This window comes from Trachemys scripta, chromosome 20 (genome assembly GCF_013100865.1).
Source record: "Trachemys scripta elegans isolate TJP31775 chromosome 20, CAS_Tse_1.0, whole genome shotgun sequence".
Taxonomy (NCBI): domain Eukaryota; kingdom Metazoa; phylum Chordata; order Testudines; family Emydidae; genus Trachemys; species Trachemys scripta.
Window position 1 is genome coordinate 8,865,870 of NC_048317.1, and position 18,191 is coordinate 8,884,060.

Consider the following 18,191-nt stretch of genomic DNA (forward strand, 5'->3'; position numbering starts at 1 on the left):
ACCCCAGAGGTGACCGCATTTCAGTGGCGGACAAAGAGATCACAGTAAACAGCGGGACTTCAGTAGTATAGCTGGTCAGGAATTTTTCTGAAGAAGTGTTTCTTTTTTGCTGAAAAATGCCAAATCGTCAAATCCAAAACTTGTTTGTGGAACAGGGTCAGTTCTGACAAATCTCCCAGCTCCAAGCATTTCTGGGAAAAGGTTTCATAATTGTCAAAATGTCCTTTCTAAAGGAAAAGTTTGTGTGGAGGGTTGGCGTGAGAAAGACTTTTTGCTTAGAAATTTTAGTAAATTTAGCCTCAAAAAAAGGTTAAAAAGGAAAAGTTTGAACTAAGAAATGAAACATCGAATTCTAAATGAAACGTTTTGATTGACCCAAATGATTTTTTTTTTTTTTTGGCTTGTCAGTTGGTGAAAATTTTCAAGGTTTCAGCTTTTTGTTCTGATTTGAGATGGGGAAAAAAATTCCAAATCTTGCAAGATGGGAAAACTACTTCATGCCCAGCAATCTTCAACAGTTGCTTTGCCTGGGTAAGAAATGAGAATCACGGTGTTCTCTTCTAATACCCTTCACCAGCGTAGCTGAGAACCTCCCAGAGCTAAGAATTAACAGGGAAGCTAGCATCTGTTATTCAAGGCTTCCTTTTCATCTACCCCTGAGAAGAGGATGGGTCCCAACAAATGATAAATCAGCATATTTTTAAATACTTTAAAGTAGAACCAATTGTAGCAATTTTCTATCCACACACAGCCCTCTGCAAAATGCGTTCAGTCATTTCGTTCAATTTCATTTTGTTTGTTTGATTTCCCCCCCCCTCCTGCTTTCCCGTTTTTCACAATTCCCGTTCAAATTGGGAAATGTTTTTATCTGGCTCAGGGTACGAAGAAAAAGAAAACCCCTAAAAATACCCCAAACTGCAACCCCGGGGGAGCATTTCAGCAACTCGCCTGCTCTCCATCATACATAAACATCTCAAATTCAAGTTTAATTCATCCCCCTGAGAAACTGTTTTTTGCCAAGATAAAGATCTTGAAATGTACTGCATTGGCACAATACATCCTGTATCCTGAGTCTGAAATCAGGCTTCCGAGAAGCAGCCCCCCCTCCAGTATTAATTATCCCGTCTTCTGGTCCGGTACCAACGTGGCGTAAAATTTCCTCGGGTCAAAGCGGCAGCAAATGCTCCTGGTTATCACTCTAGAGTTCTACGCTGTACATGGATTATGGGCATAACACGAACAGTTGGGTATGTCCAGCAGAAAGACCCATCTTCGCCCCGCCACTGACACTAACAGGGAGGCGTTAAACCGGGCAGAAAGCAACCAGGGAAGCAGGGGCACTACAGCACCCTCTCTCCCTCCTCCAGATGCACACCCAGTCCATGGATCTGGGGCTGCACAGATCAAGGGTATGCATGGCAGGGCTGGGCAATGACTGTCCTCTGTGGCCCCCTCTATCTTCAAACAAGCAGGTATTTCCTTGTGGAAAAGCCAGGCAGCTCTTATCAGCATCATCTTTCACAAAATCACACTCAGCACATTGATAACAGCCCCTGCTCCCAGAGAGGGGTGATGGAGCAGTAGCTGGGGCCGGGGGGAGTGGCAGTAAAGCTGCAGGAGGAACCATGCTTCTGTTGACAGGGGAGGTGATAGGTCCATAGAGTAGAGCGAAGGCCCTAGGACACCATTGGATTCCCCCATTGATCTCAGGACACCCACAGGTTTTGTAGGTCCCATTCCCTCCCTACTCCTGTGTGGGGTGTGATGGGGAGACAATTTGCAGAAAACTGAGTGAGTTCCTGGCCTTTCCACAGACTCCAGCTTGGTTCGGAATAAGCTTTCAGACTAGGATCCCTTTGGCTGGAAAAGCGAGGCTGGCAAGCTCATGCATAACACAATACATGGGATCACAGTCTACCCTAAACAGGAGGCTATTATTAAAGAAAATAGACAGAAACCACAAAGCAGGCTTCTTCCACATGGCTTGAGTTCCAGCTTTGTCTCCCTTGTTTACCAGGGACCACACCCTGTCTGGAACTCCATACAGCATATAGAGAAATCTAGTGATTGAATAATATGCTATATGCAAAAATATTACAGTGGGGACAGTCTATCCCACAGTATTTCACTACCTATCCTAAGCCAGAAATCAGGAGTGGGAAAAACAAATAAACAAGAGCATCTCAGAACAAGGTTCAGTTTAAACATAAGTGAAGCTTCAGGGAAGTTCTTGCTCTTCCCAACAGGGACGGATTAATGCAGGGGCATTAGGAGCTGCAGCCCAGGCCCCGGCTTAAGGGGGGCCCTGCAAAAATAAATTACAGGCAGTGATCTCCAACTCTGGGCTGCTAGAAGTCCCATGGTGCAGCGGGGTGCTCAGGCAGGCTGCCCCACGCCGCTCCCGGAAGTGGCTAGCTGCTAGCATGTCTCTGTGGCCCCTGGCAGCTGGGGGGAGGCTGCTCTGCCCACTGCCCCCGCTCTCAGCACCATCCTCACAGCTTCCATTGGCCGGTTTCCGGCCAATGGGAGCTACGGGGGTGGCGCTTGTGGGTGTGGGCAGCTCACGCAGACATACTGTCCCCCTCCCCGCAGAGGCCACAAAGACGTGCTAGGAGCCATCCGCTTCCAGGAGCAGCGTGGAGCCATGGCAGGCAGGCAGGCAGGCCTGAGCCCGGCTGCACCACCAGCCGGGAGCCGCCTGTGGTAAGCACCTCCTAACTGGAGCCTGCACCTTGCACCCCCTCCTCCACTCCAACCCCCTGCCCCAGATCAGAATCCCCTTCCTGCACCCAAACTCCCTCCCAGACCCCGCACTCCCTCCTGTGCCCCAATCCCCTGCCCCAGCCCCCTCCTGCACCCAAACTCCCGCCCAGACCCCGCACTCCCTCCTGCACCCCAATCTCCTGCCCCAGACCCCTTCTGCACCAAACTCCTTCCCAGCCCCCGCACTCCCTCCTGTACCCCAATCCCCTGCCCCAGACCCCTTCTGCACCAAACTCCCTCCCAGACCCCGCACTCCCTCCTGCACCCCAATCCCCTGCCCCAGCCCCTTCCTGCACCCAAACTCCCTCCCAGACCCTGCACTCCCTCCTGTACCCCAATCTCCTGCCTCAGACCCCTTCTGCACCCAAACTCCCTCCCAGACCCCGCACTCCCTCCTGCATCCCAATCCCCTGCCCCAGCCCCCTCCTGCACCCAAACTCCCTCCTAGGAAAAAGGCTTGTATACAGGGGCCCCACAAAATCTAATAACCTCGGGCCCACAGGAGAGTTAATCCAGCCCTTCTCCCCAAACCAGTAACCCTTGCCCAGACCCCCAGGCCTAGATTCTTTACTACAATCCTCTTATTCTCCACGCTACTTTCAGCTGTTCATTCATAAGCCACGTTACTTTCCCCACATCCCAGGGATGTCTAGAGATTTTTTTATATCATAGAATTTATGGCCAGAAGGAGCCATTGGATCATCTAGTCGGACATGCGGTATAAGACAGGCCATGAATTGCAGCTATTTACCCTGTATTGAGCCCAGATGCTATAGAGATCGAATCATAGAATCGTAGGGCTGGAAGGGACCTCGAGAGGTCATCTAGTCCAGTCCCCTGCATTCAGCTCCATGTCTGTTCTAAAGTTGCTTCAAACTGTAATAACATCACAATACAGATTATTCCGTTTTCCTTGAGGAGGAAGTGTGCTGTGGATTTATGCAAATCTGCCCACAATGCATATCAATGTGATAAAAATATCCTTCAATCACCCTTCCCAAAATACTACTTGCTTGCTTCTCCTGGGCTGACGGGCAAGCAAAATATCATTAGATTTTCATCATCCCAGACAACCCGGGGTGGATAGATTTTGTACCTGGCCTGGTTTGGTTTAATGATTTAAAGATTGCCACAGTGAGTCTATAATCCCCCCGACCTCCGTGTAAGTCAGTGGAGCTGCATTGACTCCAATGGGGCTACACTGATTTACATCACCCGAGGATCTGGCCCATTAAGTCTAACATGGGATCAAGAGAGGAAAAAACACAGTTGTCCTTAATCAGAGCCACAACATCATGCGTGGAGAAGTGGCCTTGCAGTTAGGGCAGTGGCTGCTAACTCAGGTCCAATCCCACTTCTGCCATGGGTTCCGTGCCTCAGTTTCCCCACTGTAAACTGCGGGGGCGGGGGAAATAATCTACCTCCCAGGGGTATGGCAAGACTTCATTCATTCAATGTGAGGAGGTTTGATACTATGGTGGAAAACAGTGCAGAACTATTCTAATAATGAACAGCTTCCTTAAAGCACTGTGAGTTCTGTAAACAGCCCCATTGAGAAATTTTCTCTACCTATTGTGTGGTTCTGAGGTCTTAGTTTCTCAAAACTGCTAGCAATTTGCCTTGAATGAAGTGCAGTTTACGGGGGGGGGGGATGTAATGAGTACATTCATGCACCATTTAATTTAATCGTTTGACCCCCATGCAGTCATATTTCTGAGAGGTAATTGGAACATTTTTTTTTTTTTTTTACACAGTGCAAATAAAGGAAGCCCTCAAAAGGTGCTCTTTGTTACTAGTAATTACCGAGGAGTCAGAAATTTGGCCAGACTTGATAATTGTTGTCGTTTCTTGAAAGAAAGGGAAAAAAAACAAGCCCGAAGCTGGCAAAGAAACAACCAACCCCACAGTTTATTAAACAAGTCATTTCATATGTGTTATGGTGTTTAAGCCATTAAGGCATGAAAATATGAAGCTGGTCAAAGAATGATTTTGCAAGGCCTCAGCCTTTTAATAACCTCCCTAAGATGAACTCTGGCTGTGCCAGAAATACTACCAGCGCTTGGCGAACGGGTGCCATGTGACCCGGTGGAGGGCATTTGCTCTCCCAGTGTAACCAAAAGCAAAGGTAAAACCACCTGGTGTGAAACTGACTGAGCCAAAGCCCACTGAAATCGACGGCGAGAGCATCCAGGGGCCGTGGATCAAGCGCTCTCGCGAAAGACACCAAGCAGGAATGAATCAGTGCGGAGCTCAGATTCAGAAAACAAAATTGAGATGAAAGGTCTGGAGAAAACAATGGCCCTGGTCTCCGTTCAGCATTTCCTGTCAATGTGGTGGAACGTTTGTGAGAAGGGCTAATAGATTGGGAAAGGGAGGGGGCGGGTGAGGGATTATTTTTTAAAAACTCTCTGAGGACAGAGTGAAAAAACATACAACCCTTCTTTGTTTAAAAAAGAAATAAGAACACTCTGTAACATTCTGGGGACACAGCCCGCCCAGGACCTGACCTGGAACTGTGGGGACTCAAAGAAGGGCGGGTGGCCTGCCAGCCTAGCCTAGAGCTGCAAACATCCTGGGTGCTAATCCTGCACAAAGAGACAGCGAAGCTGTGAAAATTGCAGCAGGCCAATGGGCATGGCTTAAGAACCTGCATAGAGGGGTTAGGGTCTCCCAGAAAAATCCTCCCAGGTTTCATGCTGAACCCCGTGCATCCTGGAGCAGGAGATTAGTGGATGCTGGGTGGACACCCATGATCAAGAAAACTGATAGTTATGTGCATCACTATCAAAGCTCTGTGCCTTGTATTGGTTTTAAGGATCTACCAAGTACTTAGGGAGATGAAGCTCTTCTGCAACCACTCCCACCCCCCCAGGCACCTCCAAGTCCAAACTTCTCACCTCACTTCTACGGGCCAGTTCCTCAGCTGGTGTAAATCTAATGAGGCCAACAGTGCTAGCCTGATTTACACCAACATGGATCTTTATGCAATGCTTCATTTGTAGCTGGAACCAAAACAGGATACAAACATCCCTAAACTCCGTGGTTCATCTCTATTCAAACGACCAACCGGCCCCTCTGGGCTCTAAACATCCCCCCCACTCCGGAACATTCTATATGCTGTATTAAGTCAGGTGCATTTGTGCTTTGAAGCTTTTCCTCTCACATATGCGTGTAGTTAACCTCACAGTGGGTGCGGTACAGTACACAAGGACTGTTTCAATCAGCTGTGTACAATACAACCCCCATCCCCCACCTTCTGGCACCCAAAAATCTCCCAAGTCTTTCTTTCTGTGACCCAAATCCCAGAAGCCTTTGCAGCCGCAAAGGACAGTGGGGTATGCTAAATCCCAGGATGGTTCCCTCTCCTAATGTGGCTCACGGAGGATCACTGCTGTCTAAGACTCAGATAAGAATATTCTTTAGAAAAGTGGAATGGCCATGTGGTTTTGGGGACGGGGCCTTTAAGGGCTGGGCTTCCCACTCAAAGTCTAGGCCATACAGAATTTTTAAAGAAAAAGCACTTCGACACCTTTCAATAGCTCTTTTTAAAAAGAGACCTTTACACCAGTTCCCGAATCTCCTTCGGGATCAGGCTAGATTCTGCCCATCGATGTGCAAGAATGGGCAAAGGAGAAAGCGCTAGAAACCTCAGTGAGGTGTTCAGATTTCATGACAATGGGTGTGGTATGAGAACCGAGATAGATAAGATAAGATACCAAGCGCGTGGGCAGCAAGAAATGAGGCGTGCCTGCCTTTGATATAAATATACTGCGGGATGGGGTGGTGCGATATAAAAGGTTTTAATCGGCATAGGTTTGGGATGGCAAAGCCACAAACTAGTTCTGTAGATCATCCCAAGTGTGTGCTGATATTTAAGGTATTTAAGAAGTTTACGGTGCTATGTGCTATATCCCTCCATCTGCAGTGCTAGGCTGCCATGTCTAAGCAAAGTTCCCATTCCGATCCCTTCCCTCCCGCCATACAGATAGATATTGAAGTAACAAAGTCCTAATCAGGACTGATTCACAAACACAAAGGGGCTTTTCCCAGCTGGATTTCCTATCCCTGTAGCTCTCTCTCAGAGTTCCTCCCTGCCTTTTATAGCCCTGAGTCAGAGCTAAAGTGACCCATCTAATCCGGCTGCCAGGGTGAGTCAGCAGAATAGCTCTGTAATCCCCTCACAGTGTCCCAAAGCTTGACCCACAGAGAGTGCCTTAAGCCACCTGAATCCAAACATACCAGTGGAAGAAGGGAGAAACTCATAATAATTGCACAAACTTCTAAAAATAGCTCTTCCATAGATCATGTCATGACTTAAAAACCCAACATGTTACACACGCCTGTATGCCAGGAGCTGCACGTGCTATAAGACTCAGGCTATTAGAGTGGCCATCACAAGTCATTAACAGAAACATGACCACAAGCACTAAGTCGGTGTATTACATGCACATATTAAATCAGTGGGAGCTGCACAATATCACCATTGAATCAGGCCCATTTTACGCAAATAGCCATTACTATGCATTAATTTGTTCATAATAAGGGAGAGTTCATCCCTGCCACTGTTTCATTGGACAAGGAGAATGGCACAAGATTAATTAATTCATTAAGTCATCATGAATATTGAATTTGCAAAGGTAACGTATTGCAACATAGACAGAAATCATTTCATCTTTCAACACGTCTGATTATTAATAGCAACGCAGTCGGTATAAATACTGTTGTGATCTGTGGACTTTACAACAGACCTGCTGTTAGAGGAATGATTCTTTTACAGGAGCTGAATTCTGAGCTGGAAGGATTTTATATTTTCCTCTTATATCATTTAATCCTTTACCTTTGGGCCAGCATTAATAAGTAACAGAAAAGCAAACCACTAAATGAAAAGAAATGAACGTCACGCATTAAAATAACATTACAGCCACTCAGCCGACATTAGCATAGAAGGAGTAAAGGATCACACAGAATCTTCCCTGGGATAAATACGTAGGCTGGGCCGTTTTTGTGCAGTTCTCATTACAGTAGCCTACTTGCTTGTCTACTCGGGTTTTTGGCTGGAGGGAGAACATCTATTTTAAACAGGTTTTCCAACTGTGACTGTAAACATTAGAAACAGGCTTGACGCTTGGAGCTGTCTTAGCCCTCGCGATGCACATCGGGAAGGCTTTGAACATTGCCTGCTCCTGTTCCTCTGGAGCAACGATCAAATCTCACAGGCACCGGCTGCACGGCATTTCCACTTCCCAGAAGAAACCTTTGGCAAATCCCTTTGTCCCTGTTCAATTCTCCTTTCAGGGCTAGAAGAGTCAATCTTCCTCGGGGTTTCTTTACCAGCCCCTTTTGGGAGGAAGGATGGTCTTGTGATAAGACACTGGGCCGGTCTCTGGGAGAGCTGGGTTCAATGGGCTCCATTAATGGTTATGATTAGCATTCATTCGTATGAGCGTATTGCCTAGGAGCCCGTCATGGAACAGGACTGCATGGTGCTAGGCGCTGTACAGACAAAGAACACAAAGACAGGCTCTGCCCCAAAGAGCCTACAACCAAAATATAAGGCAGGAGACAAAAGGTGGATACCGACGGATGGGGAAGCACACGGAAACAATGAGACAATGTTGATCAGCGTGACAGGCAGCTACCTAACCATGGTAAATCATATAGAATCATAGGACTGGAAGGGACCTTGAGAGGTCATCTAGTCCAGTCCCCTGCACTCATGGCAGGACTAATTATCTAGACCATCCCTGACAGGTGTTTGTCCAACCTGCTCTTAAAAATCCCCCATGATGGTGATTCCACAACCTCCCTAGGCAATTTATTCCAGTGCTTAACCACCCTGACAGTTAGGAAGTTTTTCCTAATGTTCAACCTAAACTGCCGTTGCTGCAATTTAAGCCCATTGCTTCTTGTCCTATCCTCGGAGTTTAAGAAGAACAATTTTTCTCCTTCCTCCTTGTAACAACTTTATGTACTTGAAAAATGTTATCATGTCCCCTCTCAGTCTTCTCTTCTCCAGACTAAACAAACCCAGTTTTTTTTCAATCTTCGCTCATAGGCCATGTTTTCTAGACATTTAATCATTTTTGTTGCTCATCTCTGGACTTTCTCCAATTTGTCCACATCTTTCCTGAAATACTCCAGCAGAGGCCTAATCAGCACAAAGTAGAGCAGAAGAATTATTTCTCATGTCTTGCTTACAATACTCCTGCTAATACATCTCAGAATGTTTGCCTTTTTTTTCAACAGCGTTACACTGTTGACTCATATTTAGCTTGTGATCCACTATGATCCCCAGATCCCTTTCCGCAGTACTCCTTCCTCGGCAGTCATTTCCCAGTTTGCATGTGTGCAACTGATTGTTCCTTCCTAAGTGGAGTACTTTGCATTTATCCTTATTGAATTTCATAGAAATAGAAATAGAGCTGAAAAATTTTCAGGGGAACGGTTTACTGTCAGAAAATGAAACTTTTGATGGGAAAAGGTCAAAATGACTCATTACAGCTTTCCTGGTTCGATAACGTTGACACTTTTAAAATATAAAGTCAAAGCATTTCGTTTCTCATTTTGTTTAGCCTTTTAAATGATATCCCAATATTAAGATGATAGGATATTTACATGTCCTATATTTAATATTAGAATGATTCAGCGTGAGCAAAATGATTTGCCATTATTAAAAAAAGGTCCAAATTGATTTTTTTTTAAACTTTCATTCCACAGGAAATGTCAGCTCTTTGCTCCGACTCGGAACAAAAACAGATTTTGAAATGTCGGCATTTCCTGCCGAACGGAATTTCCATTTTTCAGCAAGCTCTAGTTGTTAAATTCTTGGTTTCTTTGTGACCCAGGGCAAGTCATTTAATCTCTCTCTGCACCACAGTGCCTGACCTGTAAAATGGGAATAACAACACTTACTTTCTCCTCTCCTTTCTCTGCCGTGTCTATTTAGATTGTAAACGCTTCCGGGCAGGAACTGTCGCTTACACTGTGTATGGACAATTGGGCCCTGACTTTGGACAGGGCTGTAGGCACTAGCGCAATGCTGGTAAAAAATCACCACCACCAACTACGGTGCTGTGGAAAGGTTGCACCAACTCTTATGGCTCAGGCGGCAGAGTTCTCAAGAACAGTGGAGGCTAGTGGACAGGCAACTGGGAGACTAAAGCACCTAGCCTCTAATCCTGCTCCGAAACCGACTTGCTGGGTGACCTTGAGCAAATCACTTAACGTCACCAGGCCAAATCCTTGGTGATGCATGTGCATGCCCACTGAAGTCAGTTGGGGTTGAGCATGTGTAACTAAGAGCAGGAACTTTGTTCTCAATTTCTGCCCCCCTAAAAGGGGGGGTGATGGTATTCATCTACCACAGAGGGCAGGCTGTGAGGATTAAGTAGATAGTGAGCCCCTTTTCTGCCTTCAGTTATAGCCATGTAACCCTGGCGAATTGAAGTGAGTTACACAGGGGACAGCGTGAGCACTCGGTGTATGGAAAGCTCCACCCATGGCCTATGCTTCAGGCCGATGACTGAAGGTCATGTCTTGGCTGGAGTGGGATTAGGGGGTACCCTCACATTGCTGAATCCACTCTGAAGGCCAGTGTCTCACACTATAAGACAATAAGGAAAGAGGGCGGGGCTTAATCTTCTACATATCCCCAAAGGGAAAATCAAATATTCATTCACAAGGCTCTTGCACATACCCGGCCCTAAGGAACCTCTTGGAGAAGAGCTGACCTACAGATGTTTAACATCTGTGGGGCTGGCAGTGGATGCTGAAGGGAGCTGTGCCAGGTGAGGAGGGAGGGTTTTGGTTGCTCAGAAGTGGGATCAGCTGGTGGCTTTTGGGGGAAGTTTGTTTCAGCCTCCTGCTGTGGTGTGAACTGTTCTTAATGTGACCCGCCTTCCCGACTTGGAGTGTTTGGGTGGCAGTTGGCAATTCTGATGACATTTTACAAAAGTAAAAAAAATGTCAAACATCTCAGCTGCTCCCAAACAAACACAAACAAAAAAAGTCAATGACACATGGGTTGTCTAACTCATACCAGGAGGAAGGCGTTTCCCTAAAAATAGAATTTTCAACCGAAAAAATAAATAATCTAAACTGGACATTTTTTCTGCCCAGTCATGACTCTTCATGACACAAGGTGATCACACAATGCAAAAAAATTTCATGTTGTGATCTCAGGTTGCGATATGGCGACATTTCCCCCAGCCTGAAATAGTTTACAGGCCAGCTAAACAGTGCCACGAATGGCACATGAAGAATGAGGAACTGCCCTGGTAAATTTCAGACACTCGTTTGCAAAATTCAGGGTAACGGCAGCTTCCATACTTCGGCATTATGTTTTGCAGGGTAAATTAAACAATTCGCTGCCTGTCTCACTTTCCAATCTAACAGCTCTCCAGGTTTTTATACCGTTACCATCACTATCAATGTCCAGTCCCAGAAAGATTTCAAAGTGATTGTTTTAAGAACAATATTATGGGCCAAATTCAGCCCCGATTTAAGCAGGTACAGTTAACAGGACTGTCAATAGTAGATGTACCAATTTACTCCAGGGTTGAATTCGATGTTACTGAACAGCTTCAGTTCAGTCAAAATCAAAATCGATTTTTCAGTTTTCTGCCTCCCGTGGGTTACGTTGTTAGCTGCTGTGGATATTCCAAGTTCTGCACAAAAACTGCAGTTTATCGAAGTTTGGGCTCTCTCTAAATAAAGAGCTTGCAAAGAAAAGAAAAAAAGGAAATTCCACAGGAAGTTCAAATATTTTATTACTTCCTGTTTGAACAAGCATGTCAACACTTGGCCCTTGAAGTGCAAATTGTTTAGAACTTAAGGCGTCAGCTTGAAAAATGTTATTTCCAGATCTAACCCACAACAAATTTTAGCGCAATAATCAAAGTAATAAATGAAAAAGAAAACAACCTCGGTACTTCAGAGTAACTCTTTCCCGGTGCAAATAGTACAGGATCTGGTACGTTGAGGGAGGATACATGCTGTAAAAGCTGCCATCAGGTTCGTTGAATGGCCTCTTTTTCAAAACCAACCCTCTCCCATTTCCCGCACGCAGTTTTGCACACAGGACGGATTGCTGGGGAAAACTGCAGGTGCAAATGAGAGAAATGCCCAAATCCAACTTCACGGCTGCAACTCATTAGATCAACTACTACATTCTCGTGTTATTTGTGACACCTCCACTGCAACAGTCACCCCACAGGCCAGCTTTCAACTTCCAGCCCAACCCGCAGCTCCTGGGTTTTAGTCTAACCTAATGTAGATATAGGTTTAGAGCTGGCTGAAACTCAGCATTTGAGTTCTGCGGGAAATTCTGACGTTTCAAAACTTGTTTACATTCCAAATTGGAACAAAAAAACTTTCCAAATTTCCCATGAAATCCCCTGGAGGCAGATTCTTCTCCTTAAAATTCAGGGATGTTCTGATGTGGGGTTGGGATCTGACCACATCTCTAGTTAAAAGATATGCTTGAGGATACAGGTGCAGAGAGCAAACCCCAGGACAAAGCTCAGTGTTCAAAAGACACGGGGGCTGCGGATGAAGAAAACATCAAATCCTCAGACCCAGCCTATATGGGAGGCCTCAGAGGTACTCCACACCCATTCCTGCAGGCTGCTGATGATATTGTGTACAGGGGCTGGGGCGTATTTCTGGTTGAAAACCCTACAAAATGCGGGACTCTCTCCAGCTCAGAAGATGATACCCTGGGATTTCCCAGGCTACTGATACAAATGGCTGATTCTTTTAGTACTAAAGATGGCTTTCTTTCCATACCCGGCTGGCCCAGTGGCCTTCCCAGCCCTGTATCCCCGCTTCCAGCACTGGCCGATGCCTGGTGCTGCAAGAGAAGGAACAAACGCAAAGCGTTCTGCCAACTGTACAATGCTGGAGATGGGATGGGTGGGGGGAGACCATTGCTACCCTTGCAGTGATCAGCTAATGGCCAGAAACAGGGGATTAATAATAAGAATATTAAACTCTAATCAATACATGTCAAACTGCTTCACAAAGGAGGTCAGTATCATTATCCCCATTCTATAGAGGGGGAAACTGAGGCATAAAGAGGTGAAGTGACTTGCCCAAGGTCACCCAGCATCGAAACCAGGAATAGAGCTCAGGAGTCCCAATCCAGGATTCTGCCCACTAGTCACCACCTCCCATAGAGGAGGAGGAGGATGATAACAAGCCATGAGTTTGACAACAAAGTAACTGCAATATATGCACATAAACAAAACAAGGAGAGAGATTGACTCTGGCTGAAGCCCACAGTAACCCAGCCAGTTAGGAACTCTTAGCCCACACACCACAAAGTGACCTTCAGACCATTAAGAATCTTTAATTTAATCCCCATACTGAAATTCAAAGGAAGAGTGGAAATGATTCAGTTTGACTGTTGGCAAGTGCCGATTATTGGAGGTCAATCAAAGAAAACCAAATTGTAAAAATATTAACTATGAAAGCTTTTACAAGAGAGGCAGTGTGGCCTAGTGGATTGGGCCTGGGCTGGATTGTCAGAAGACCTAAGTTCTGAACCGAATGGTGACCTTATCCAAACGCCTCTCGCATCTTTTGTCTATTTATATTCCAAATTGTTCAGGCCTGGGCTGTTTCTTACTATGTGTATGTACATCGCCAGACGCTTCAGTTAGAGCACTACTGTAATAGGGAAAAAAACCAGTGTTGCTTAAGAAAATGGCATCACCTGGACTCTGACCATTTCAAACAATAACTACCACATCAAGCCAGCCCCGATGGGTGACATTCGAAACCCCTGCGCTTTTGTCCAAAATTTAAAAAGCACCACCAACCCCCCCCCCCCCCCCCGACAAAAACTAAACCAAATCAAACCATTTCACACAGAGCCCTGACGCTTGTTACACTCTGATCCTGGTCTGGCATTCAGGGGAGCCTATGGCCACAGCATCAACAGAAAATATTTTCTAAAGCGGACTTCGAAGGATCAAAATGTTCCCCTTTAATTTTGACACTATCGGCTCTCCAGCCAAAGAGAACAAATTCCGCCTTATAGTCCAGGAGGGTCGCACTGCGTAATCCTCAGTAAAGGAATGTAAGGTCTGGGCAAAGCATTCCAGTTCAGTGCCAGGCAGGAGCTAAGGAGCGGAAGAAAGGGCTTGATCTGCAAATACGAGAAGTGATGCAAAGTAAATGGGGGGGGAGGTTATGCTCCCATATAGTGTCATTCAGCCAGAGACGACCCCTGGCAGAGTGAGGGCAGTGGCTTCAGCAGATGTTACTAAGCAAGCTCAGTCCGTGTGAGCATGCTCACTACAAGCCAACTAACAAATCGGGGGTGGGGAGACACAGGACCCCACATGACACCCCCCCCCCACACACACACACACATCACCTCTGCACACACCGTTCATGACTGGGGCTCCTTGGTGCTACTGCAGTACGAATAAATAATAATGCTGGAAGAATTCTTCCATCTGATTAACGCAGTGCTCGTAAATCCAATGGAGCAACTATGCAAATCTAGGAAGGCCCAAACCAGCTCGGTTCAAGTCACGTGGGGCAGGCAGATTTGAGATGCCCTCAACTCAGCTTTGTCCAGAATTTACATTTGATCAAAACAAAACCTAAGAGCCACAAAGGTGTTTCCATGGCTGAACAGTGCGGAGAGTTTTTGAAACAAATGAACAGCACATGCCAGCCGAACGCCGCAGTGCTGGGAACCTGAAAGCGAAACTGACTATAAATGAAAGAGGGCAACTGGCTTCAGCGCTTTGCATGACTCTGATGGAGAGAAATGCATAGAGAAAATGAGCCATGAAAAGAAAACGGGACTTTTAAAGCCCTTTTTGTTTTAATAATCTAAGAAAAACACGTAAAGAAATGGGCTTGCTTAGGGTCCGTCTACTAAGTGGCGCTGGGCACCATTGGCTTCAATGAGACTAGCAGGTGCTCTGCATTGGTCAGGATTTGAGCCAGTGGTTATTTTTTAAGCCAACAGCATTTGTCTGCATCCCGAGGGCTATAAGGGACGGAGCAGTAAAACCATATCCCATCAATCGTCTTCATAGTGCTATCTGTGTAAGCACACAGGGTTCCAAGCACACAGGCAGCTTTCAACACACATATTCAGTGTGTGCTTACAACGTTCACCGTCCCAAAGAAACCCTGCACATGCTGCAAATCAGACTCTTCCAAGCGCTCTCATGACACGCCAGCACTGGCATGCACGTTAACACAATAAAAAGGCCAGTGCTTTGTGACAACCCGCACCGTAACCACCTGACTGGGCTGTGCACTGGCATGGAAGCATCTTTCACACACATATACGTGGTAACGTCAGCTCCACACACCCGCTCCTACTCACCCCCTTCCAAATAAAATACATAACTTACTTCTTGGTTCCCGGGGTCCATCCACAGTCACTTTAATGGCTCGGTGATAGGTAGCGACTTGTGTGGGGTTTGTGAACACTGTGATTGTCAATGTAAAGCTTTTTCCTAAAGGGGGAGAGAGAAAAAGAGGAGAGGAAATGCACATGGGTTGATTTCTTCAGTCAGCAGAACGCATTCTGAGGCTTGGAAAGCTTAGGCCCAGATTTCGGAAATGATCATGAAGCCACAAATGCTGCTGTACAAATGAAACTAAGGGAGCAGCTGATTCATATATTTAAATTTGTGGAGCACAGTTTGTTGCTGGCAGGTACCAAGAAATTGGACCTGGTCCCACTGGAGTCAATGGCAAACCTCCCACTGAGAGAACTGGGCCCATTTCAGAATCAAAGCCAGAACCCTTTTTGATACATTATAACAGTCAGGATTATTTTTCCCCTCTACCTAGAACAGCTTCCTTCTTCTCATGTGCCAGGGCATTTCCTCCTCCGCATGCAAATCCATCCTCGAAACCCAATGCTGTCAACTCACTTCCCATCATTACTCTCAGCCCTGGAGCTCTCTGCTCCCCAGCACCTGGGCACCAAGGGCCCAATTGTGCAACCACTGTTTGTGCCACTGGTCCCAGAGAGAGTTCAGGGCCTGAGCAAACTTCTCAGCATGAGTCAGGATTCCAGAATTGGGCCCATCAAAATAAAGTATTTTTAAAATGATAGATACATACATTTGGACGATAAGGATAGATAGATAGATAGATAGATAGATAGATAGAAAGTAAAGGCCTGATTGTGCAAACATTTACTACCAAGAGTAGTACTTACTACCATGTGCAATTCTATTAACTTCATTGGCACGGTACCCAGTAGTCAATATCTGCATGACAAAGCCCTGATTTTTTTTGAATTTACTGTCATGAACATAAGAACATAAGAATGGCCGTGCTGGGTCAGACCAAAGGTCCATCCAGCCCAGTATCCTGTCTACCGACAGTGACCAATGCCAGGTGCCCCAGAGGGAGTGAACCTAACAGGTAATGATCATGTGATCTCTCTCCTGCCATCCATCTCCACCCTCTGACAAACAGAGGCTAGGGACACCATTCCTTACCCATCCGGGCTAATAGCCATTAATGGACTTAACTTCCATGAATTTATCTAGTTTTCTTTTAAACCCTGTTATATTCCTAGCCTTCACAACCTCCTCAGGCAAGGAGTTCCACAGATTGACTGTGTGCTGTGTGAAGAAGAACTTCCTTTTATTTGTTTTAAACCTGCTGCCCATTAATTTCATTTGGTGGCCCCTAGTTCTTATATTATGGGAACAAGTAAATAACTTTCCCTTATTCACTTTCTCCACACCACTCATGATTTTATATACCTCTATCATATACCCCCTTAGTCTCCTCTTTTCCAAGCTGAAAAGTCCTAGCCTCTTTAATCTCTCCTCATATGGGACCCGTTCCAAACCCCTAATCATTTTAGTTGCCCTTCTCTGAACCTTTTCTAATGCCAGTATAGCTATTTGGAGATGAGGAGACCACATCTGTACACAGTATTCAAGATGTGGGCGCACCATCGATTTATATAAGGGCAATAAGATATTCTCCATCTTATTCTTTATCCCTTTTTGAATGATTCCTAACATCCTGTTTGCTTTTTTGACTGCGTCTGCACACTGTGTGGACGTCTTCAGAGAACTATCCACGATGACTCCAAGATCTTTTTCCTGATTAGTTGTAGTTAAATTAGCCCCCTTCATATTGTATGTATAGTTGGGGTTATTTTTTCCAATGTGCATTACTTTACATTTATCCACATTAAATTTCATTTGCCATTTTGTTGCCCAATCACTTAGTTTTGTGAGATCTTTTTGAAGTTCTTCACAGTCTGCTTTGGTCTTAACTATCTTGAGCAATTTAGTATCATCTGCAAACTTTGCCACCTCGCTGTTTACTCCTTTCTCCAGATCATTTATGAATAAGTTGAATAGGATTGGTCCTAGGACTGACCCTTGGGGAACACCACTAGTTACCCCTCTCCATTCTGAAAATTTACCATTTATTCCTACCCTTTGTTCCCTGTCTTTTAACCCGTTTTCAATACATAAAAGGACCTTCCCTTTTATCCCATGACAACTTAATTTACGTAAGAGCCTTTGGTGAGGGACCTTGTCAAAGGCTTTCTGGAAATCTAAGTACACTATGTCCACTGAATCCCCCTTGTCCACATGTTTGTTGACCCCTTCAAAAAACTCTAATAGATTAGTAAGACATGATTTCCCTTTACAGAAACCATGTTGACTTTTGCCCAATAATTTATGTTCTTTTATGTGTCTGACAATTTTATTCTTTACTATTGTTTCAATTAATTTGCCCGGTACTGATGTTAGACTTACTGGTCTGTAATTGCCAGGATCACCTCTAGAGCCCTTTTTAAATATTGGTGTTACATTAGCTATCTTCCAGTCATTGGGTACAGAAGCCGATTTAAAGGACAGGTTACAAACCATAGTTAATAGTTCGGCAATTTCACATTTGAGTTCTTTCAGAACTCTTGGGTGAATGTCATCTGGTTCCGGTATCTTGTTACTGTTAAGTTTATCAACTAATTTCAAAACCTCCTCTAGTGACACTTCAATCTGTGACAATTCCTCAGATTTGTCACCTACAAAAGACGACTCAGGTTTGGGAATCTCCCTAACATTCTCAGCAGTGAAGAATGAAGCAAAGAATTTATGCAGCTTCTCCGCTATGACTTTATCGTCTTTAAGTGCTCCTTTTGTATCTTGATCATCCAGGGGCCCCACTGGTTGTTTAGCAGGCTTCCTGCTTCTGATGTACTTTAAAAACATTTTGTTGTTATCTTTTGAGTTTTTGGCTAGCTGTTCTTCAAACTCCTTTTTGGCTTTTCTTATTACATTTTTACACTTAATTTGGCAGTGTTTATGCTCCTTTCTATTTACCACACTAGGATTTGACTTCCACTTTTTAAAAGATGCCTTTTTATCTCTCACTGCTTCTTTTACATGGTTGTTAAACCACAGTGGCTCTTT

At 45.2% G+C, this 18,191-nt stretch overlaps 1 protein-coding gene across 2 annotated transcripts in view; it reads right to left on the reverse strand.

Annotated features, from left to right (window-relative positions):
* The window catches only part of RUNX3 (RUNX family transcription factor 3), a 116,239-nt gene that overhangs the window by 34,579 nt on the left and 63,469 nt on the right, over positions 1-18,191 (reverse strand). For both annotated transcript variants that reach the window (XM_034754268.1, XM_034754269.1), the window contains one exon: positions 15,144-15,248. In XM_034754268.1, the coding sequence (XP_034610159.1) occupies positions 15,144-15,248 (105 nt within the window). The remainder of the gene's footprint in view (positions 1-15,143; positions 15,249-18,191) is intronic.